Source organism: Urocitellus parryii, chromosome 7 (assembly GCF_045843805.1).
Source record: "Urocitellus parryii isolate mUroPar1 chromosome 7, mUroPar1.hap1, whole genome shotgun sequence".
NCBI lineage: Eukaryota > Metazoa > Chordata > Mammalia > Rodentia > Sciuridae > Urocitellus > Urocitellus parryii.
This window is the reverse complement of record NC_135537.1, coordinates 164,459,115-164,482,032: the sequence shown is the minus strand read 5'-3', so window position 1 is coordinate 164,482,032 and position 22,918 is coordinate 164,459,115. Positions and strand designations below refer to the sequence as shown.

General features: G+C 39.2%; 1 protein-coding gene across 5 annotated transcripts in view; it reads left to right on the top strand.

Moving 5' to 3' along the window:
• The first annotated feature begins 4,292 nt into the window (after nt 1–4,292).
• Ezh1 (enhancer of zeste 1 polycomb repressive complex 2 subunit) overlaps nt 4,293–22,918 on the top strand; it is a 36,068-nt gene continuing 17,442 nt past the window's right edge. Inside the window, exons 1-9 of one of the 5 annotated variants that reach the window (XM_026386796.2) lie at nt 4,324–4,338; nt 5,884–5,966; nt 14,157–14,247; nt 15,080–15,207; nt 15,562–15,690; nt 17,277–17,396; nt 18,967–19,087; nt 21,072–21,248; nt 22,553–22,655. In XM_026386796.2, the coding sequence (XP_026242581.1) occupies nt 4,332–4,338; nt 5,884–5,966; nt 14,157–14,247; nt 15,080–15,207; nt 15,562–15,690; nt 17,277–17,396; nt 18,967–19,087; nt 21,072–21,248; nt 22,553–22,655 (959 nt within the window). In that variant the 5' untranslated portion in view covers nt 4,324–4,331. Of the gene's footprint in view, nt 4,339–5,883; nt 5,967–6,083; nt 6,190–7,086; nt 7,148–14,156; nt 14,252–15,079; nt 15,208–15,561; nt 15,691–17,276; nt 17,397–18,966; nt 19,088–21,071; nt 21,249–22,552; nt 22,656–22,918 lie in introns of those variants that run through there. The other 4 variants (XM_026386799.2, XM_026386800.2, XM_026386798.2 and 1 more) reach the window with 4 other exon arrangements.

The window sequence follows — 22,918 nt, the reverse complement described above, 5'->3', positions numbered from 1 at the left end:
ATGTCTCATTTCTAATCACTAGGTTGAACAAAATCTTGCTTTGTGATGAGGATATGAGCACACAGAGATGGGAGTCTTCCCTCCAGCTTCATTATGGCCCATGGTAAGAGATAACAACATGTTAAAGCCAGTCAGAGTATGCTAAAACACAGCAAATTAAAAAGGATTTAAGAAAACAATCCAGTAAATAATGCTCTTCTCCAGGGAACAAGTTGAGCTGGTATTAATCAGTATACTAATGTTGCCGGACTCTCAGCCAAGCCCAAGAGAAGGGCTGCCAAGGCAAATCAGGCATTAGGTTTCAGAAATTAAACACATAATTTTATTTTTCCGAAATAGAGGACTTTCAAAAAAGGAACCAGCCCTATTAGACTACTCAGCACACTTTGTCCAGTTTCTTACAGCCCCAGAGGCCTCCAATTTAAGAGCAAGATGAGCAAGGAGAAGCCAAGAGTGACACAGTTATTCCTTTCTTCCATTAACTGCCTGGGGGTGGAGCTGGGAGGAGTGGGGCAGAGGTGATGGTACTGTTTTTTAGAGGTCCTGTTGCTGACCACTTGCCAACAGCTTTTTCTACGAATTTATAGGACAAAGACCTGAAGGATTGGAAAGAAAAAGAGATGCAGAGCAAAAGCTCGCCAAACAAATGTTGGCTGATAGTGCCTCATGGAACAGAGTCAGCTGAGAAAAAGCCTGGTCTCAGGAAAAACTGTCTCCCTGCAAAATGAGAGGAAATTAACTGGCAAACAAAACTTCCCTCAAAAACCCCATACAGAGGCAGGCTTAGTGGCATGGGCCTGTAGTCCTAGCATTTGAGAGGCTGAGGCAGGACGATCCCTTGAATCCAAGAGTTAGAGGCCAACCTAGATAACATAGTGAGACCTGCTTCAGAAACAAAAACAAAAACAAAACCCACACTCACTGTGATGTAAAAGTTGTTTTTATAATTCTTCAGTGAATGAGGATTACTGAATTCTGTTTAATCCTATGCCACATATTATGGTGGATATGAAATAGGTAGAATGTGTGGCAGTAAGCTTAAAGTAGAACTGGAGTTGAAGCCTTAGGAAGGACCATGAGGGCAAGACTGCTGGACCAGCAGGTGGGACTTGAGGTAGGCTACATCCTTGACTTTGGTCAAAATCCCTTCAGTTTCCATCTCAAAATATTTCTGTAACTGGGCTGCAGTTGTGGCTTAGTGGTAGAGCACTAGCCTAGCACATGTGAGGCACTAGGTTCTATCCTAGCACCATAAAAAATAAACAAATAAAATAAAGGTATTGTGTCCACTTAAAAAAAAAATTCTGTAACCATACTTTCTTTGTTATCTTAAAAGTTCTCTGGGGCTGGGGATGTGGCTCAAGCGGTAGCGCGCTCGCTCGCCTCGCATGCGTGCGGCCCGGGTTCGATCCTCAGCACCACATACCAACAAAGATGTTGTGTCCGCCGAGAACTAAATAAAATAAATATTAAAAATTCTCTCTCTCTCTCTCTCTCCTCTCTCACTCTCTCAAAAAAAAAAAAAAAAAAAAGTTCTCTGTACCTCTGCTCTCTTTTCTTGGCACAGTCTCCCAAAGTAATAGAGTATTCCTGTGGTTTCAGTTACTATTAATATATTGATGGTACTCAAATCTCTCACTAATCTCTCTCCTGACTTTCAGATTTTCTAGACTCTCCTTAGAAAACCCACATTCTTCTAACAATTATTAATGCAGTGCAACAGTTATCAAACTTGGCTACATGCTATAATCACTTGGAATGTTTATGTAATTCTTGAAACCTAGGCAATACCCGGGATCAAATAATAATTAATCAGACTTTCTGGATATGGAAAGCAGGCCTCGGTAGTTATTAGGGCTCTGTAGGTGATTTCAATGTGATCCTAGTTTGAGAAACACTTATCTAGGCAGTGGAAATGGAAAGGAACATCATTGCAAATTACAAGTACAATATAAAGGAGTAATTGTTTTGAGTGGTAGTTAAACAAATAGATGCAAGGAGGATAGTAGCAAAATCAAAGATTTTGATATACTGACAAGGATAGTATATCTGGAATCCAGAGATTTGAGAATAAGACCTGACAGGGCAATTTTTCAACTGTGTAAGGCACATCATTTAACTCCCTTTTTGCCCACATAGCCTGCTATGTAAAACTGAAATTTGCCCTACCTACTTCTTAAAATTGTCATGAAAATTATTTGAAAAAAAAAAAGAAAATCATAAATTTTTATAATTATACACTTTGGGACAAAAATCAAGGTAGTTTTGTTTTGTATTTATTTATTTATTTATTTATTTATTTTCAGTATTTAGGACTAAACCCAGGGATGCTCTGTCACTGAACTACACCCTCAGTTCTTTTTCTTGTCTTTTTTTTTTTTTTTTGTACCAGGAATTGAACTCATGGGCACTTGACCACTGAGCCACATCCCAGCCCTATTTTGTATTTTATTTAGAAACAGGGTCTCATTGGATTGCTTAGTGCCTCGCTTTTGCTAAGGCTGGCTTTGAACTTGGATCCTCCTTCTTCAGTCTTCTGAGCCCCTCAGTTCCTTTTACTTTTTTTTAATATTTATTTTTTAGTTTTAGGTAGACACAATATCTTTATTTTATTTTTATGTGGTGCTGAGAATCAAACCCAGTGCCTCATGCATGCTAGGCAAGCACGCTACCACTTGAGCCATATCCCCAACCCTCCTTTTACTTTTTTGAGACAGGGTCTCTCTGAGTTGCTGAGGCTAACCTCAAACTTGGGATCCTCCTGTCTCAGCCTTCTGAGTCGCTGGGAACACAGGCATGTACCACTGTGCCCAGATTAATTTCAAAATTTAACTTCATATATACACATGTATGCATATGTGTGTGTGTGTGTGTGTGTGTATATATATATATATATATATATATATATAATATGTATAAATACATATTTTTTGTGTGTATTTGTGTGTGGTGTTCTACCACTGAGCTACATCCCCAGCTCTTTTTATTTTTTATCTTGAGAAATAAAAATAAGTTTCACTAAGTCGCCCAGGCTGGCCTCAAACTTGTTATCCTCCTGTCTCAGTCTCCCTAGGAGCTGGTATTACAAGAATGTGCTAAGGAACCCAGCTTAATATTATTTTTTGAAATAATTTTCACATTTACAAAATAATTAGAAAAAAGGGACAGTAATCCTGTATACTTTTCACCTAACTTCCTTACATAAATGATCCAAATGAGGAATTAAAACTGATTTTAAAAACCCTATTAATCTAGAGGCCTAATTCTAACTCCATCAAATTATCCCTCTCATGTCCTTTTTTTTTTTCCCTTTTCCTGTAGTTATAAATGGACAGCATGCCTTTATTTACTTATTTTTGTATGCAATGCTAAGGATGAAACCCAGTGCCTCACACATGCTAGGCAAGTGCTCTACCACTGATCCACAACCCCAGCCCAATCTTGGTACTTTTGAAGACACTGGTCAATTATTTTGTAGATTGTTTCTCATTTTGAATTTCTCTGATGTTTCTGCGTTAAACTCAGCTCTCACTTTTTATTTGCTTATTTTTTGTTTGTGGCCCTAAGGATCGAACCCAGTACCTCATGCATGCTAGGCAAGTGCTCTGCCTCAGCCCCTCCGCTTTTACATTTTTGTCAAGAATACCGCGGGATGATTTTGTACTTTCCTCATTGCACTATATTGAGAATCTGCTAAGAAATTTCCCATCACCTATGATATTAACTTTGATCACTTGGTCAAAGTAGTGTCTGACAGATTTCTGTAAAGTTATAAAATTTCCCTTAGTAGTAAGTATCTTGTGAGGAAATACTTTGATACAAGGCTATATTTTTTATTTTAAGTGACTGGGAGAACTATTGACAGAAACAGGGAAATAAAGTGTAAATAGAGCAAGAACTTAGAGCACATAAGTTTGCAGAATTGGTAGGTGTGTGGCATCTGTTTGAGGGGGTTCTAGCTTGCCTTCAAACGTCGAAGTTAGATGCGGCTGGTCCCCAGCAGGGCTGGAGGAGATCTTCGAGAGATGTTATTAGTGGCTGTGGAAAGTTGACACAAAGCCCTTCCTCTCCACTGACAGCGCCACCTTAGAAATCGTCAGGTTTGGGCTGCACCACCAGGCCCTCCTGAGCCCTAGCAACCTGAGACCAAATAGAAGTTTTCCTACTCCGGATCTCTCAGCTTAAGATCAAAGGAGGAGGACCAGGTGGGCCACCGGAGCGGCACTGGCGGCTCCACGCGCTTGCGCCTAAGAGGGCGCGGGGCGGGGCCGCGCCGCGGAGGCGGGGCCGCGGCGCGCAGGCGTCTTAGCGGCGGGTCCCTGTGGCTCGGGATGGAGGGTGAGTGAGTAAACAAGCCCGGGCCGGGTGGTGGGGCCCGGCCTCCGCACACCGCCGCCGCCGGGTCAGGAGGGAGGGAAAGGCGAAGTGATCTGGGAATCGGGAGGAACCTGAGGGATACACTACCTGCCTGGCCGCGGGTAGCAGGGCGCCCCTTCCCGTTCCGTGGTCTAGGGGACAGGGGGCGACTGAGTAGAGAGCCCCCGGCGGGGACTGCGTCTGAGACTGGATGGGCTGTGTGTCCCGAAGGGGGAGCGGCGGGGGCGGGCCCCGAGACGGGCAATCCCGTTGGAAGGAGGGGTGGGCCGGTGGGCGGGAGCCCCAGCGCAGAGTGGGCCCTGGTGGGTGGTGGCACCTGCGGGGTCCCTTAGCGAGGTGGACTCCCGGGGATCTGGGGCTGTGCACGGGAAAGCCCAGAGACCTGGGCTGAGCTTGCGATGGCTTTGGGGGATGTTGAGGAAGGGATGGCAGTAAAAACAGGGCCGGAACTACAGCGAGGTGAGTGAGGCTAAAGAGCAAAGTGTAAGGGGGCAGTGACTCTCAGCATACTGCAAGTGCAGAGAGAACCCTTCCTTACATTTTGCTTTCCAGGAGCTTCTCTGGCCTCATCTGCCTTATTCCAAACCCAGCCCTGAATAAGCTTCCTAACCTCCAGACTTAGGCTGGCACCAATTGCGACCACCCATAGGCTTCTCCCGAGGATCAAATGATATAAGTGAAAGTGCCTTGGAGCAGAGTAAAGCTGTCATATTTGGGACAAGCCCGTTAGGAAATGTAGGCCAAACTTTTATTTCGGTAAAAAGTGACTACTGAGAAATTGTTTGGGGGACCGGGAGGAGAAGTGGTGTGAAAGGATGCCGCCATTGGAATATGGAGGATGGACCTTTGATGTGTAAAATACAAGATTATAAGCAGAGTAGCCTAGATCTGAAGCCTAGGGCTTGGCGGGGAAAGATGAGAGAAAAGGGTCAGGGACAGGAACAACTGGGTGGGCGCAAGGATGGAGTTGAAAGTGTGAGTCTTTCTCTACGTTTTCTACTCTGAATAGAAAAATGCTCCACTGGGTGATCTTAAGATAAGGAAACCAGTATTGAATTCAGTTTCCAGCCTGAGAAAACTCTAATTCTAAGGTTTCTGTAAGAGCTTGTCTGTTTTTAAAAAGCCCTGGGATTCTGTGTGGCATTGAGGAAAGAGATGACAGACTTACATAGAAGAGAGTGTGAGTAAGGAAATAAGTACTTAAAAACAAATAAAGACAGAATAAGGGGCTGTGGGAAGCCATTCTTGCACGTGATTGGGCGCCTCCCTGATTGGGTGTGAGGCATTCTGGCTAAACTGTGTCGGAACTAATCCCCACCCTTTCCAGGTGCCAGAGCCCATTGTATGGGGGTGTGACTGACCATTGACCCTGAGACCAATCACTGACCCTGACCTTGGAATGCTGTCCCCCTCAACCTTCATTGGATGGAATTTTCCCCTGAATTTCTTGTTCCCCAATAAAAGGCCACTCCCTGGCGTGCCCTCTCTCTCTCTCTCTCCTGCTAGTCTATGTAAACCTTGCCGCCCCACCTGGTGGCTGGAGGCAGGAACCAGAGAGGAGAGCCTCTCAGACCTGGTCAAAGAAAAAGGTAAATTGAGTTTGTGTGTTTATTTTGATCTCACTAGTTAACTTCTATGCTTCCAACCTCTAGTATGAAGCCAGCGTGCTGGTCCCGTGGTGGAAGGGGCCATCCATAATACTATTATGGGCAAGATTCATGTGTGGCCAGGTGCAGGAGGCCCACGCCTATAATCCTAGCGACTGGGGAGGCTGAGGCAGGAGGATTGCGTTCAAAGCCAGCCTCAGCAAAGGTGAGGCGCTAAACAACTCAGTGAGACCCTGTCTCTAATAAAATACAGGGACTGGGGTTGTAGCTCAGTGGTTGAGCTCTTGCCTGGCAAGGGTGGAGCACTGGGTTTGATCCTCAGCACCACATTAAAAAAATAAATAAAATAAAGATATTGTGTCTATCTACAACTTAAAAAATATTTAAATAAAATAAAATACAAAATAGGGCTGGAGATGTGGTCCAGTGCCTCTGAGTTTAATCTGTGCCCCCCCACAAAAAAAGAAGATTCATGTATGGTATATCACAGTGTGAATCAGTTCTGCAAAAAGCAAAAATGTTTGTCTGTTTTATTCATTGATGTACACCCAACCACCTAAATAGTGCCTGGTGTGTAGTTAATAAGTGCTTAGTATATATTTGTGGAATAAATAATAGTAATAACATTTTGGGGACTGGAACTCAAGAAATAATGGATCCTAATTCTGCCACGAACAGAGTATATGTGAGCCATTCCTGGAAATTGATGCTAAAGCACAGCTTAAAAATTCTGAAGTGTAAACCTGGTGCAGTGGCACTTGCCTACTTGGGAGGTTGAGGCAGGAGGATTGTAAATTGAAGGATAGCCTCTGCAACTTAGTAAGACCCTGTCTCAAAATAAAAAAATGAAATGTGCTGGGGATGTAGCTTAGTGGTTAAGCTCAGTGGCAGAGTGTTCCTAAGTTCAATCTTCAATACAAAGCAACAACAAACTGTGAGGCAGGGGATGGACATATGGAGAAATGTGAAGATAATTATACCTGATAGGTGAAAAAGGAAGAACTGTGCTCTTAGGGAATACCTCCATACAGGAATGTTCCAGCTTATTTTGTTTGTTTTCTTTCATCCACACTGTGTTCTGGGTTCTTTCCTACCTTTATAGCCCATCAGCGACCATCATTTGGGACTTCAGTGCTCCAAATCCTAAAGTCAAAAGTTACGTAGTAAGTAGTTGGCGTTTAGTGCTTCTGATATGTTATATTCCCTGACTCATTTATCCTAATAATTTGATTCAAAATTGACTGAAGAGTCTTGATTTTATTTATTTTATTTTATTTTATTTTTTAGAGAGAGAGAACTTTTTAATATTTATTTTTTAGTTTTCGGTGGACACAACATCTTTATTTTTTATTTGTATATGGTGCTGAGGATTGAACCCAGTGCCCCACGCATGCCAAGGGAGTGTGCTACCCCTTGAGCCACATCCCCAGCCCTTGCTTTTATTTTTTAATGTTTATTTTTTATTTACTTCTTTGATAACACTAGGGATTAAACAAAAGGCCTTGCAGTTGCTAGGCAAGCACTATGCCACTGAGGTACATCCCCAGCCCCACTCTGTTTTTATTGAATGAAAATGAGCAGTCACTAAATATTAAGCTTTGTGCTGGTGTAGTACAGCCAAGGTAAGGCTCTCACATGAGATTGCTTTAACTTCTCTAAATCAGCACTGTACACCCCAAGAGCTAGCATTTTCCTCTGAGTCTCCAAAAACTAATCTTACTTTGAGTTTTCTCATCGCTGTCTCCAGTGCAAATGACCTGATTCTCCTAATGAAACAACTCTAGAGAATATTAATATTATTTGATTTTAAGTTAGAATTCAGGGTCATAGTTTCCTATTAGTAAGGTTCTTTATGTGTGTATAGTGCCCAGAAGCTCAAACTAATGACAAATGTAAATATCTTGCAGAATTGGGAGAGTATAAATTTAAAAAATGCTTAATAGCTCCTAATTGAGGGATCTATCCAGCTGTGTACCTTGTTGCAATTATTTAATGGGAATGTTGATGAAATTGATGATCATCATAATGACACAGTTATGTCACTAGAGCTCTTTGCTGAGGTACCACTGAGCTATATCCCTAACCCAGTATATAGTTTATGGATGATTTTTTTTGTTCCCCTGAGAATAGTACTTTTGAGATGTGTTGTGCATGTAATAGGAATTGTTTATCCTTTTTAATTGCTGAGTAGTATTTCACTCTGTGTGTGTGTGTGTGTGTGTGTGTGTGTGTATACATATATATTCCATCTTGTATCCATTAGCCAATGTATTCATCTTTGTGTTTACCTACTTTTGGCTATTTTAAAATAAAGAGGCTTGAACATTTGTGTATAGATCTTTGCAAGGATGTATGCTTTCATTTCTCTCAGATAATTGGAAATGTTATATTTAATCTTATATTTAGCTTTACTTTATTATTTTTTTGTGGTACTAGGGATTGAACCCAGGGGCATTCTACCACTGAGCCCTACATCCCAGCCCTTTTTATTTTTTATTTTGAGATGGTCTTGCTAACTTGCTGAAGCAGGTCTCAAACTTGAAATCCTGCAGCCTCAACCTCCCACTGTGTCCAGCTTTAATTTTATTTTAGAAATAAAAACTGGGAGACTGTTTTGCATAATGGCTATGCCATTTTGCTTTTCCACCAGCAATGTATGAGGATTCCACTTGCTCCAGCATTTTTGCTGTTGTGATTAAAGGACCCAGCCAGCACAATTATAGAGGAGAAAAGGTTTATTTGAGGGCTCACCGTTTCAAAGGTCTTAGTCCATAGAAGGCTGGCTTTATTTCTCGGGGCTCCAGGTGAGGCTGAACGTCATGACGGGAGAGTGTGGCAGAGGAAAGCAGCTCACATCATCAGGAAGCAGAGCAAGAATTCCACTTGCCAGATACAAATATATACCCCAAAGCCTAATTCCCACCTTCTCCAGCCACACCCTACCACTTCAGTTACCACTCAGTAAATCTGTATCAGGGGATTAATTCACTGAGTGGGTTAAGACTCTCACAATCCAATAATTTCTCCCCTGAACTTTCTTGCATTGAGTTTTTGGGTGACACCTTACATACAAACCATAACAATGTTCCCACCCACAACTGGTATTATCAGTCTTTTCTATTTTTGCAAATTTAATTTGCTTTTCTCTAATGGCTAATGATGTTGAACATCTTTTTGTGTTCTTATTTGCCATTTCTGTCTTTTTTTTTTTTAAATTTTTGGTACTTGTACTGGGTTTTGGACTCAGAGGCACTTTACCATGAGCCACATCCCCAGCCCTTTTTATTTTATTTTATTTTATTTTTTAGTTGTAGATGGACATAATATCTTTTTATTTAATTTTATGTGGTGTGGTGCTGAGGGTCAAACCCAGTGCCTCACACATGCTAGGCAAGCACTCTACCACCGAGCCACAACCCAGGCCCTATTTTTTATTTATGTTTTTTAAAGATTTTTTTAAAGATGGACACAATGTCTTTATTTAATGAATTTATTTTTTTATGTGGTGCTAAGGATGGAATGCAGTGCCTCACATGTGCGAAGGCAAGTGCTCTACGGTGAGCCACAACCCCAGCCCCCCTGAGCCCTTTTTATTTTTTTATTTTGAGACAGGGTCTTGCTAAGTTGCTGAGGCAGGCCTTGAATTTATGATCCTCCTGCCTCAGCCTCCCAAGTCACTGCAATTGCCTCTGCACTTGGCATTCCTAATTTTTTTGGAAAAGTATCTGTTCAGTGTTTCCCTGTTGGGGATTGGGGATGTGGCTCAAGTGGTAGAGCACTCACCTGGCATGCGTGAGGCACTGGGTTTGATCCTCGGCACCACATAAAAATAAAATAAGGATATTGTTTCCACCTAAAACTAAAAAATAAATATTAAAAAAAAAGATCAACAATCTTTCCCTGTTGGGCTATTTATCTTACTCTTGTTATTAGAATTGGTAATATAAAGATTCATGCGGGGGTGGGGGGCTGGGGTTGTGGCTCAGCAGTAGAGCACTCGCCTAGCATGTGCAGGGCTCTGGGTTCGATCCTCAGCACCACATAAAAATAAATAAATAAAATAGAGGTATTGTGTACAAAGCAAAAAAAAAAAAGACTCATGCCCCAAAAAGCATATGTTTTAGTGTTTTGTCTTCAATGTACAAATGAATATAATGAAAGGCTCATCAGTACTTAACTGGAATATAAGTGCTGTTTTGCATGTTTAAATAACTAAAAACTAGTTCTAATAGAAATATGAAGTGTTTTTATGTGTGTGCTATTCCCTTTGCCCAAGATGGATGACCCCATTTGTCTCCAGAGTGTTCTAGTGAATGTTGATTTTTTTTATTTGCCTTTTTTTTTTTTTTTACTTTGATATGATAGTTGTTGGTTAGGATCCAGCTGCTGTGACATCTTATGGCTGTGTTTATTTTAATCATATCCATCTGTTCCCTACAGTATTTCATCTTCCTCATACACCCTGTGGGGACTGACCAACTGCCAAATAAACTTTTAGAGACATTGAAGACTCATTAAAAAGCCAAGTGAAATAAATATTGACTCATGGACACAAAACATTCAAATATTGCTTTAATTGTAAAAGGAGGAAGTATGGCTTATTTTACAATGTGACTGGTTAAAACTTAATGGCGGGGCTGGGGATGTGGCTCCAGCGGTAGCGCGCTCGCCTGGCATGCGTGCGGCCCGGGTTCGATCCTCCAGCACCACATACAAACAAAGATGTTGTGTCCGCCAATAACTAAAAAATAAATAAATATTAAAAAAAAAAAAAACTTAATGGCATTCTAGTGTATGTATATATTCCTCTGGCCAAATAAAACACTTGAGAGAAATTAGAATTGGTTGCATTTAATTGTTGGATTATTATGATGTATTTGCTGTCATCTATATTGTAGGAGATCACATTTCAGTTATAACTCCTTTCTTTAATAAAAGTATTGATATTTTCCTGTGGCCATTTCCTTTAAGAAATCTACACATACACCCAGCAGTTATGGATAGAATAAGTTCATTTCTTACTTGATCTCCAGTTTTAAATGGATGGAGCACTCTGTTCTAAGTTTGCTGTTTTAAAAAGAGAAATCAGTCCAAAAGGACTGACTGAGAGAAGGATTGTAGTTCAAAATAATTTTTGTGTTTTTTTGGGTGGGGGAACCCAGGATTGAACTCAAGGACACTCGACCACTGAGTCACATTCTCAGCCCTATTTTTTGTATTTTATTTAGAGACAGGATATCAGTGAGTTGTTTAGCTCCTCACTTTTACTGAGGCTGGCTTTGAACTTATGATCCTCCTGATTACAGACGTGCACCATCCAGTCTGGCTCTCAAAACCATTTCTTAAAGGAGGTTGTGTTGTTTCTGAGTTATAATTTATAACAATTGGGTCATTTGGGTCTTAGGTAAAGTAATATAAGACTTCTTTCTTTTCTTTTCTTTTTTCCCCTCACAGTAATGGGGATTGCTACTGAGCTACATCCCCAATTCTTTTTATTTTTTAATTTTGAGACAGTCTGGATAAACTGCTAAGGCTAGCCTCAAATTTATGAATCTCCTGCCTCAGCCTCCAAATTGCTGAGATTATAGGCCTGCAGCTATAATCTGTTATCCAGTTAGCCTAAGATTTCTGAGACAGCTAGTTTTATCCTTAATTTGAAACATATTTCATTTCCTGTATCAGACTACTAGTAAGTTTTTGAGGGCAGAAGTTATGTGAACAATCACTTAATATTACCTGTGATTATGAAGTATGGCCTTTTCCTGTGTGTATTGGCACCAAGGATCGAACTTGAGCCTTGTGCATGCTAGCCAAGGGCTCCAGCACTGAGTACCATCCCTGGACCCTATTTATTTATTTATTTATTTGGTACTGGGTATTAAAACTAGAGGTGCTTAACCAGTGAGCGACATCCCCAGCCCTTTTTTCATATTTTTATTTAGAGACAGGGTCTTGCTAAGTTACTTTAGGGCCTTGCTAAATTGCTGAGGCTGGCTTTGAACTTTAATCCTCCTGCCTTAACCTCCCAAGCTGCTGGGATGACAGGGTGTTGCTGTGTTATCGCCCAGGGTGGTCAGGAACTTCTGAGCTCAAGTGATCCCTCTGCCTCAGCCTCCTCAGTAGCTGGGAATACAGGCATGCACCAATGACTACACTGGCTAGGATTCAAATTCTTAGATTTTGTTGTTATTTCATTCCCTTCCCCAGAAAGATAATATTTAACTCAGGGGAATTCTGTTTTGTTTTTTTTTTTCTTTTTTGTGGTATTGGGGAATGAGCCCAGGGGTGCTCTACCACCGAGATATATCACCCACCCTTTTTATTTTGAGATAGGGTTCTGCTGTGTTGCCCAGGCCGGCCGCAGACTTGGCAATCCTCCTGACTCAGCCTGCTGAGTTGCTGTTATTATAGACGTATGCCTCCATACCTGACTGGACTATTTTAAATCACTTGGTTTGAGTTAGTAGGAAACAGAAAATCTCTCTGCTTCTTTACTATTCTTTCTTCTTTTTCCTTTACATTAATTAATTAATTAATTCATTCATTTCGGTATTGGAGGTTGAACCCAGGGTCACTTTACCACTGAGCTACATCCCAACCCCTTTTATTTTTATTTTTTTAATATTTATTTTTTAGTTATAGGTGGACACACAATATCTTTATTTTATTTTATTTTTTTTATGTGGTGCTGAGGATCAAATCCAGTGCCTCACGTGTGGTAGGTGAGCGCTCTACCTCTGAGCCACAACCCCAGCCCCACAACCCCTTTTGTTTATTTATTTATTTGTTTGTTTGTTTGTTTGTTTGTTTGTTTTGTGTGGTGCTGGGGATTGAACCCAGGGCTTTGTGCATTCGAGGCAAGCATTCTACCAACTGAGCTATATCTCCAGCCCCCTTTTATTTTTTATTCTGAGAAGAGTGGTCTCTAACTTGTGATCCTCCTGCCTTAGCCTCCTGAGTAGCTGGGATTATAGGAGTAGGCTGCAAGGCCTTGGGTTTGTCCCACTACTACAAAACAAAACAAAACAAAAAAACCTGGATGTGGTGGCATTTGCCTCTTTGCCTAAAGTCTCAGTTACTAAAGATGCTGAGGCAGGAGAATTGCTTATGCCAACAAGTTTGAGGCCAGCCTGGGCAACATAGTAAGACCCCATCAAAAAACAAATAGGGGCTAGGGCTGTAGCTCAGTGGCAGAGGGCTTGCCTAGCACATGTGAAGCACTGGGTTTGATCCTCCATGCTACGTAAAAGTAAATAAAATAAAGGCATGCTGTCCATCTACAACTACAAAAAAATAAAAAATAAAAAACAAACAAAATCCAAAAACAACCATCAGTTTCCTCTAATATTGAATTAGGTGACTTCATTTGTTTTCAAATAAAACATTCGGATATACTCTTAAAATCCACCTGCATGGGGCTGGGGGCATAGCTCAGTAGTAGCACAAGGATCTAGCATGTAGAAGGCCTGGGTTTTATCCCCAGCAACATACATATACACACACACACACACACAAATGTAACAAAAACATTTTTTAAAAAAATCTATGTACAGAAATATTATAATCGTGATCTGATTGTGGCATATGTGTGGTGGTAGATTAACTTTTATTGTTTGTGCTAATCATTTCTTATAGGCAGTGTAACAGGTAATTTTTAAATGTTTCTTTAGAAGAAATTTAAGGATATACTCTGAAGAAAAAAAGTATCTTCTAGGAAATTTTTAAAAACACAGTCTGAAACTTTAGTTTCTATTTCAAATTTTGGCTCCTCATAATTCCTCTTAATATTTTTGGGGAATTTAAAATGTTAGGTGAAATGGATAAATTAGTTCTCTAAGAAACTTAACTAGTGAATATAGAGTAAAAGCATTATCTTGTACATCTTATTGAATTTTTACATGTATTTAATGTTTGTTGGGCCTGCTGGCTAAGCCTAGAACTGGGTCCAGGAAAGCATTTATGAACTTTATAATTGTGAAAATATACTTATACATGTGAATGGAAGGATAAAATAACATCAAGTATTATTGAGACCTGAATTGCATCTAAAAGCAATGGTAGCAGATACCTTCAAGACTTCCTAGTTTGGGGGAAACATCCTACTTAAGGGCATCAGGGTCTAAATCCACTACAGTGATTTAATAAAATCACTATCTGTTTTCTTTTGCAAAGCTGAACGCTTGTTTTGCCTTTTTGTCTGGCCATTCCTTTGAAGAACAGAGACACATCATAAAATCCAGAAGTTCTCCTGGTATTCTACAAAGTAGGTAAAGTATGTTACAGTATGTTCTTTAAAATTTTGAACCTTAATTTCAGTATTTAAAAATGTGACTTTCAGTGTTATCAATTTCTATATGTCTTGCTGCTGATGAGAGATAAGATTATGTTGTTGTCATAATCTACTTTTATTACTAGACAAACATGGAGTAGATTTAGGTAATTTAATAGGTAACAGTTTTGTAGTGGGTGGGTCTTTCTGTAAAGCTCTTGGATATGAACTTTGCTCTGTTAGTCAAAGCAGTGAATAGTTTTCCCTATGTCCAAGAAATCTAACTTCCTACTATCTCCAGGAGAACTGTGTGTGTGTGTGGTCTTAGGGATCCAACCCAGGGACTCACATGTGCTAAGCGCAGAGCTCTTGCCACTGAGCTATTCTCCAGCTTGAAAGCTTAATTTAAAATGAGTCACACACAGGACAGAAACTAAGCATTTTGACAATTGGACAGGGAATTGCTGATTTGAAATCTTTTAAAAATTGATACTTTTATTAGACTAGTGTATTTAAGTTCTTTAAATGTTATGTTTTGGGCTGGGGATGTGGCTCAAGCTGTAGCGCGCTCACCTGGCATGCGTGCGGCCTGGGTTCGATCCTTAGCACCACATACCAACAAAGATGTTGTGTCCGCCGAGAACTAAAAAATAAATAAAAAATAAAAAAATAAAAAAAATAAATGTTATGTTTTAATGAATAAGTTTAGTGGGAATGAAAGCATAATTTGCTATATTTATGCAAATTTGAGGAATGCTTCATTTCAGGGCATAAAATGCTATTCTTTTTTTTTTAATAAAATGCTATTCTTATCTCTCTCTTTAAGAGTATAGCAAAATGGATATACCAAATCCTCCAACTTCCAAATGTATCACTTACTGGAAAAGAAAAGTGAAATCTGAATATATGCGACTTCGACAACTTAAGCGACTTCAGGCAAATATGGGTGCAAAGGTAAAAAACCGTTCTCAAGTGGGTGTGGTGGCAACATGCCTATAATCTCGGATACTCAGGAGGCTGAGACAGGAAGTTGGAAAGATTGAGGCCAGCCTGGGCAATTTAGGGAGACCCTGGCTCAAAAGGAAAGGTAGTGAGCTGACAGACTGAGGATTTGCAAGACCCTAGTAGGTTCAATCCCCAGTATTAATAAATAAATAAATAAATAAATAAATAAATAAATAAATAAATAAATAAATAAATAGCTTCCAAGTGAAAGATTGCAGATTTCATTATGTTTCTTCAGTGTTGAGGATTTGAAATTTTTTCACTCGTGCTTTGATATCTTAATCTTTTTCTTGGCTTTGCTAGGCTCTATATGTGGCAAATTTTGCAAAGGTTCAAGAAAAAACCCAAATTCTCAATGAAGAGTGGAAGAAGCTTCGTGTCCAACCTGTTCAGTCAATGAAGCCTGTGAGTGGGCATCCTTTTCTCAAAAAGGTACTACAGGGGTCAAAACTTGGTCTTTCCCTCTTTCTTGGGCATAAAGTTTTTTTCTGTTAGAAAATAAATAAACAAAATAGACACAGCTATTATAGTCAACCTTGAGCAATTAGGAGAGTAAATCAGTAAAGAGTAATTTTGTCACCTTTTTTCTCTTCAATTGATAATCGTGGGGGCTGGGGTTGTAGCTCAGTGGTAGAGTGCTTGCCTAGCACGTGTGAGGCCCTGGGTTCAATCCTCAGCACCACATAAAAAATAAATAAATGTATTGTGTCCATTTACAACTAAAACTATTTTTAAAATAATAATAATTGTGATTTTTTTTAGTTAAAAAACAAAGATATTTAAGGGCTGGGATTGTGGCTCAGTGGCAGAGCATTTGCCTAGCACATAAGGTACTGGGTTTGATCCTTAGCACCACATAAAAATAAATAAGTAAAATAAAGATATTGTGTCCATCTATAACTAAAAATTAAAATATTTTAAAAAAAAGACATTTATTGTCTGCTTCCCTGGACTCTGTATCCAAGCTCTAAATCAACTCTATGACTTGATCAACTCCTAAAGTACTTTTATATTGGGAAATGAATGCTCTGGGTAATGGACAGGAGTATATTGATACCTTATGTAAATTTATTTATTAGGTTGAATTATCATCATAAAAATAATTCTAGTTTCTCTAGATTTGTGTGTATGGGGGGGGGATAGAACTCAGGGCCTTTTGCATGCGAGGCAAGCACTCTACCAACTGAGCTACATCCCCAGCCCAATGTTTTTTATAAATAAATGAATTTTATTTGTTTGTTTATTTTAATTTGTTGTTGTCGTTGTAGATAGACACAATACCTTCACTTTATTTATTATTTTTATGTGGTGCTGAGAATTGAACCTAGTGCCTCACATGTGCTAGGCCAGCGCTCTATCACTGAGCCACAACCCCAGCCCTATAACTATAATTTCAGTATCACTTTGTTTTCCTGGGTACTGTCCCTATCAGCTAAGTCTTAAAATTTAGGTCCTTAGGAAAACTTCCTCATCTTCATCTCATCCTTTAGAACTTTCAGAGGCCATTTACTATTGTGTACACTCCAAGGAGACCAACAGTTTTAATTGAAATAAACATCAGTGGAGTATGGCAATCACTGGGATGGACTCTGTAGAGTATGCAAATATGAATAAGAGACAGTTCCTGCTCTCCACAGGAGCAATGCTAAAAAAAAAAACTCAATATATTAATTTGTAAGAATCATAAGAACATGACCAGGTGTGATGGCACATACCTGTAATTCCAGTTACACAGGAGGCTGAGGCAGGAGGATCACAAGTTCAAGGCTAGCCTGGGTAACTTAGGGAGACTCTGTTTCAAAGCAATATAAAAAGTGCTGGGGATTTAGCTTAGTGGGATAGTGCTTGCCTATACTCTGGGTTCAACCCAGCAACACACATGCACACACAAATAAATAAAAAATAAAAAAGAATGAGAATATTATAAGAACACTGGGGACTTTTGGAAGGAAACTACATAATTCTCTCTTGGGTTTTGTTCCTGCCTTTCTCTGTCTATGTCATTTCTCGTTCTTTAGTGTACAATAGAGAGCATTTTCCCAGGATTTGCAAGCCAACATATGTTAATGAGGTCTCTGAACACTGTTGCATTGGTTCCCATCATGTATTCCTGGTCCCCTCTTCAGCAGAACTTTATGGTATGTATTAAAAGCAGTTGTTTAATCTGTACGATTTACTTATATTGATATGTGGAAGCTCCTCTTAGGAGAATACTTACCAAAGCTTGAATATACAGCATGGTACATTTTTGTAATTTACTTACTCTAAAAAACAGTAAGTTTTTCTAATGTGTTAGATTTTAGCGCTTTCTAAAATACACTTCTGAATTGATTTTTTTTTCCTTTAAATGAATGAGGTTGGGCAAAACTCCAATTTTCTCTTTCTACTTGGATCCAATTTTGTAACATTATATGCAGTCTAAATCAGATACTTGAGGCTTAAAAGCAGGTTGTCAACCCCCTGCTGATGGAGTAATTCTGTCTGAATCCTCTAAAGGCAGGATAATATGAAAGCAACTGAGATAACAGAGGTGCACATGGTTACACAGTCCTTTCATCCAGGGCTTTATGCTGACTCCTGCCAGGATTATTTATTGTTCTGATGATCAGTCCTCTTTAAATACTGCTATTGCTTATCATCTGTCTGGTGACAGGTAGCCATACTGCTGATCGGAACAGGATATAGGTCTACAGAAAAGAGTAATCTCTTTAAGTAAAACCTCAGAGTAATTATTCTTGGAACTTGGGGATTTAAGAATGACTATGTTGGGGCTGGAATTGCAGTTCAGTGGTAGAGTGTGCTTGCTGTGTAAAGCCTAGGGTTCACTCTCCAGCACCTCCCAACCAAAAAAAAAAAAAAAGAAAAGAAAAGCTATGTGTTCTATATTCTCAGATGAGTATCTTGCCCCACTCCATTCCTCCTCGAGTATTATTTCCTTGATTTTTTTTTTTTTTTTATGGTGCTAGGAATTGAACTCAAGGCCTTGTGTGTGCAAGGCAAGCACTCTACCAACTGAGCTATATCCCCGGGCCTCCTTGAGTATTATTTATCTCCAGAAAATATCCATAGCCTATTCTGTGATTGCCTTTAGGTTCAGATTGAGTATGATAGGCGTGAGTTATCATAATTTTTTATTATTACAGAGTAATTATGCTTCATAGCATATCCCAAAATTTTATGATTGCTCTGGTGCTTGTGTAGTTCTATTGTAAATCATACCTGTGGAGGCCTTCCTTTTTATTTATCTCTCTATTTACTCATGAAAGCCACTAGAATAAAAATATAATAAAGAAAAAAAGAAAACCATTGGAATTGGAGACTTTTGACTGTTTTTTAGGTGACGTTCATAACTATATCACAAAGAAGTGTAGTGGATACAAGGAGAAAATAGATGAAAGTACTGTGAAAAATAAATGGGCTGTCAAATTCTAGGTGTTGGCGGAAATACCATAGTTGATATTAAGGGATATGTTACATAGTCAATATCAACCAGACTGACTTTTATCTCTCTAAGAGTAGTATCACCCTTTCTTTGTGAGATTTTAATTGACCAGTCTTTAAAGTGCAGAAAACTCTATGATTAAAGGAATTTTCAGAAGACTCAGAAACAAACAAACAAACAAAAAAAACTAAGCAAAGATTCCACTAAATAGAAAAGAGGAGATGCATAGTGCCTCGTGGAATGAATTACATCTTGTTTAATTTCAGGTAGAAGATGAGACAGTTTTGTGCAATATCCCCTACATGGGAGATGAAGTGAAAGAAGAAGATGAAACTTTCATTGAAGAGCTGATCAATAACTATGATGGGAAAGTCCATGGTGAAGAAGGTAGTGGTGCTGAGTTCTTTAGGAGAAAACTATTTTTAGAATAGTGCCTTTTCTACTAGGTGCATTGGTACATGCCTGTAATTCCAGTGACTCAGGAGTCTGAGGCACAATGATCACAGGTTCAAGGCCAGCCTCAGCAACTCAGCCAGGCCCTAAGCAATTTAGTAAGACCCTGTCTCAACATAAAAAGGACCTGGGATATGGCTCAATGGTAAGTAAGATGCCCCTGTGTTTAAGCACCAGGACCAAAAAAAAAAAAAAAAAAAAAAAAACACAATTAAATTTTAAAAGGAGATGAGACACAAAAGAATTATTAGTAATCAGTGGCTAGAAAGAAAGTTCATTATACAGATTTCTTAGAAGTCCATCCAAGGCCATTTTGTGCTTCATTTTCCATTCTTTCAGAATGGCAATGAGCAGCCGGATGTGGGGGCGCATGCCTGTAATCCCAGCGGTGCAGGAGTTTGAGGCAGGAGGATTATGAGTTCAAAGCCAGCCTCAGCAAAAGTGAGGCACTAAGCAACTCAGTGTGACCCTGTTTCTAAATAAAATACAAAATAGGGCTGGGGATGTGGCTCAGTGGTCAAGTGCCCCTGAGAATTTAATCCCTGATAACCCCCCCACACACATACACACACAAAAAAGAATGGCAATAAACGTAACTTCTGTTTCATACTACTTTGATCCATGTATCCTCTGAATTTCTACGAAATTGGCTTAAATGTCTTTGGTTTTCTAAAAATAATCGTTTGGACTTGTTTGTAATTCTAGAAAAGGTTGTCAGTATATAAGGTAAGAAGAGGCAGAGAGACTTCCTAGGTGTTTGCCAACCACTAGCCCCACATACTCTTTTGACAGTTGTGGGTACTGGTATAATGCTTTTCAAATACATTGTTTATCCACAGCACCCCCTAGTGTTCAAGGACTTTCTTCCAAGTTGTAGAATAACCCCATAAAGTATGATTTTAGGAAAAACTGCTGTCTTTTGATTTAGAGAAGTTCCTATCCATCTATCCGCAGAAAAACCAAGAGAATTTTCATTTGATTATCTTTTCTCTGTGCTGTGTGTGACTATTGGTATACTCTTTTGAGATTTTGAACCATAAATATTGAATTGACCTTTGACTAAGGAAGTAAAATATCCCAATAAGAATGAAACCTGGAGGGCTGGGATTGTGACTCAGTGGCAGAGTGCTTGCCTAGCATGTATGAGGCACTAGGTTCAATTTTCAGCACTACATATAAATAAATAAAATAAAGGCCCATTGACAACTAAAAAAATTTTAAAAGAAAAAAGAATGAATCCTGGGGGGCTGGGGTTGTGGCTCAGCTTCAGAGCGCTTACCTAGCACGTGTGAGGTCCTGGGTTCGTGGGTTCGGTCCTCAGCATCACATAAAAATCAATAAATAAAAACAAAGGTATTATGTTCAATTATAACTAAAAAATAATTAAAAAAAAAAAAAAGAGTGAAACCTGGGTAGAGGATGTAGCTTAGTGGTCGAGTACTTGCCCACCATGTATAAAGCCCTAGGTTTGATCCCTAGCACTGAAAAAAAAAAAAAAAGAAAGAAAGAAAGAAAGAAAGAAGCTTATAGATGTTTTCCTGCTCACGCAGCTAAACTGTTGCAATTAAGAGTCAGTCAGATGAGCTGGGCACGGTGGTACCCACCTGTAATCCCAGCGGCTTGGGAGGCTGAGGCAGGAGGATCATGAGTTGAAAGCTAACCTCAGCAACAGCAAAGCTCTAAGCAACTCAGTGAGACTCTGTCTCTAAATAAATTACAAAATGGGGCTGAGGATGTGACTCAGTGGTCCAGTGCCCCTGAGTTCAATCCCTGGTACCAAAAAAAAAAAAAAAATGATTGCAGTACCCTGATTGTTCATATGAAACATGAGCCTTAGGAGTGAGTACAAAAAACCTGCCCAGGAGGACGAATGGAATGTGAAACAGCCACTGCTTATCCTTCCAATCTTGTGTTTTAGAGATGATTCCTGGATCTGTCTTGATTAGTGATGCTGTTTTCCTGGAGTTGGTAGATGCCCTGAATCAATATTCAGATGAGGAGGAGGAAGGACACAATGACACCTCAGATGGAAAGCAAGAAGATAGCAAAGAAGATCTGCCAGTAACAAGAAAGAGAAAACGACACGCCATTGAAGGTACATAACATTGCTTCCACATTCCATTTTGAAAATGACAGAGATACAGAAGAAGGGAAGCCTGAAACGGTATATTGCTTATTAAAGATTGTTGGTGCTTCTCTTGATCCATTTAAAAGTTAAATATGGCAGGCTGTTGTGGCATATGCCTATAATCCTAACAACTCAGGAGGCTGAGGCAGGAGGATTGCAAGTTCGAGGCCAACCTCAGCAATTTAGCAAGGCCCTAAGCAACTTAGCAAGACCTTTTCCCAAAAAAATAAAAGGGACTGAAGAGGTCTGGGGTTGTAGCTCAGTGGTAGAGCGCTTGCCTTGCATGTTTGAGGCCCTGGGTTCAATCCTCAGCACCACATAAAAATAAATAAATAAATAAATAAAAAGATATTGTATCCATCTACAACTTAAAACTTTTTTAAAAAGGTGGGGGGACTGAAGATGTGGCTCAGTGATTAAGCATCCCTCGGTTCAATTCCTAGTACTCCCCCCAAAAAAGCTAAACATGATCATTAACCAATAGCTTAAGTTGGCTATAGCCTAGCTGAAGAAGAAAGTAGAATTTACAAATAATCATCATTCATTTCTAAATATGTGAGTAATGTGATTGGAAAACTTAGACAATATAAAGAAGGAAACAAAATGACACTATAATCCTGCTTTGTAGAAATAACCAGATTAATATTTCCTTCTAAACTTAAAAAATGTATTCATGTAGGGCTGGGGTTAATGCTCAGAGGTAGAGTGCTCACCTAGTATGCATAAGGTGCTGGGTTCCATCCTCAGCACAACATATATGTGTCTACCTACAACTAAAAAATGAATATTTTCTTAAAAAAATGTGTTCATGTAAATCAACGTTTATATTATGCCAAATTTGAATGAACTCTATAAAATTTTAACTTTTTTGTTTAATTGATTATACAGCATTTTTCCATGTCACTAATATTTATTTAATCAATCCAATATTTAATCACTTAATTATACTGTATGTTACTTAATTATACTGTATATCTAGGGACATAGTATCTCTCTGCTATAAAATAGTTATAGTATCCATCTTCTTTTTAAGCATTAACATTATTATCATAATTCAGATTCTTCTATTTTCAGGTCTCTTCATGGAGACTCCTTTTTACCTCCAGATTCTAAAAGGGACTGTGGATTTTGTTATCCATATGTAGTCTGTGGTTAAGGTTAACAAACCAGCACTTATCAAAATGCTAAGACAAAGAGGGAAAAGGTCAAACAGCTTTGTTAGCATGCTTTGATAAAAGCACTCAGGAGTTTTTTTGTCATTTCAAATTCAGGCAACAAAAAGAGTTCCAAGAAACAGTTCCCAAATGACATGATCTTCAGTGCCATTGCCTCGATGTTCCCTGAGAATGGCGTCCCAGATGACATGAAGGAGAGGTAGGGAAAGCTGTTCGGCTTAGGCCATACACAGAGTATGGCCATACACAGACAAAATATTTATTCAAGTCTATTTTTTGGTTAATAAAAAGCTTGTTTATGGTAAGTGTATTACAGTTGCCTGCACTTGATGATTTCTTGCTTACTTCTTTTTTTAAAAATACTTTTTTTAGTTGTTGATAAGCCTTTTATTTTATTTATTTATTTATATGTGGTGCTGAGAATCAAACCCAGTGCCTCACACTTTCTAAGCAAGTGCTCTC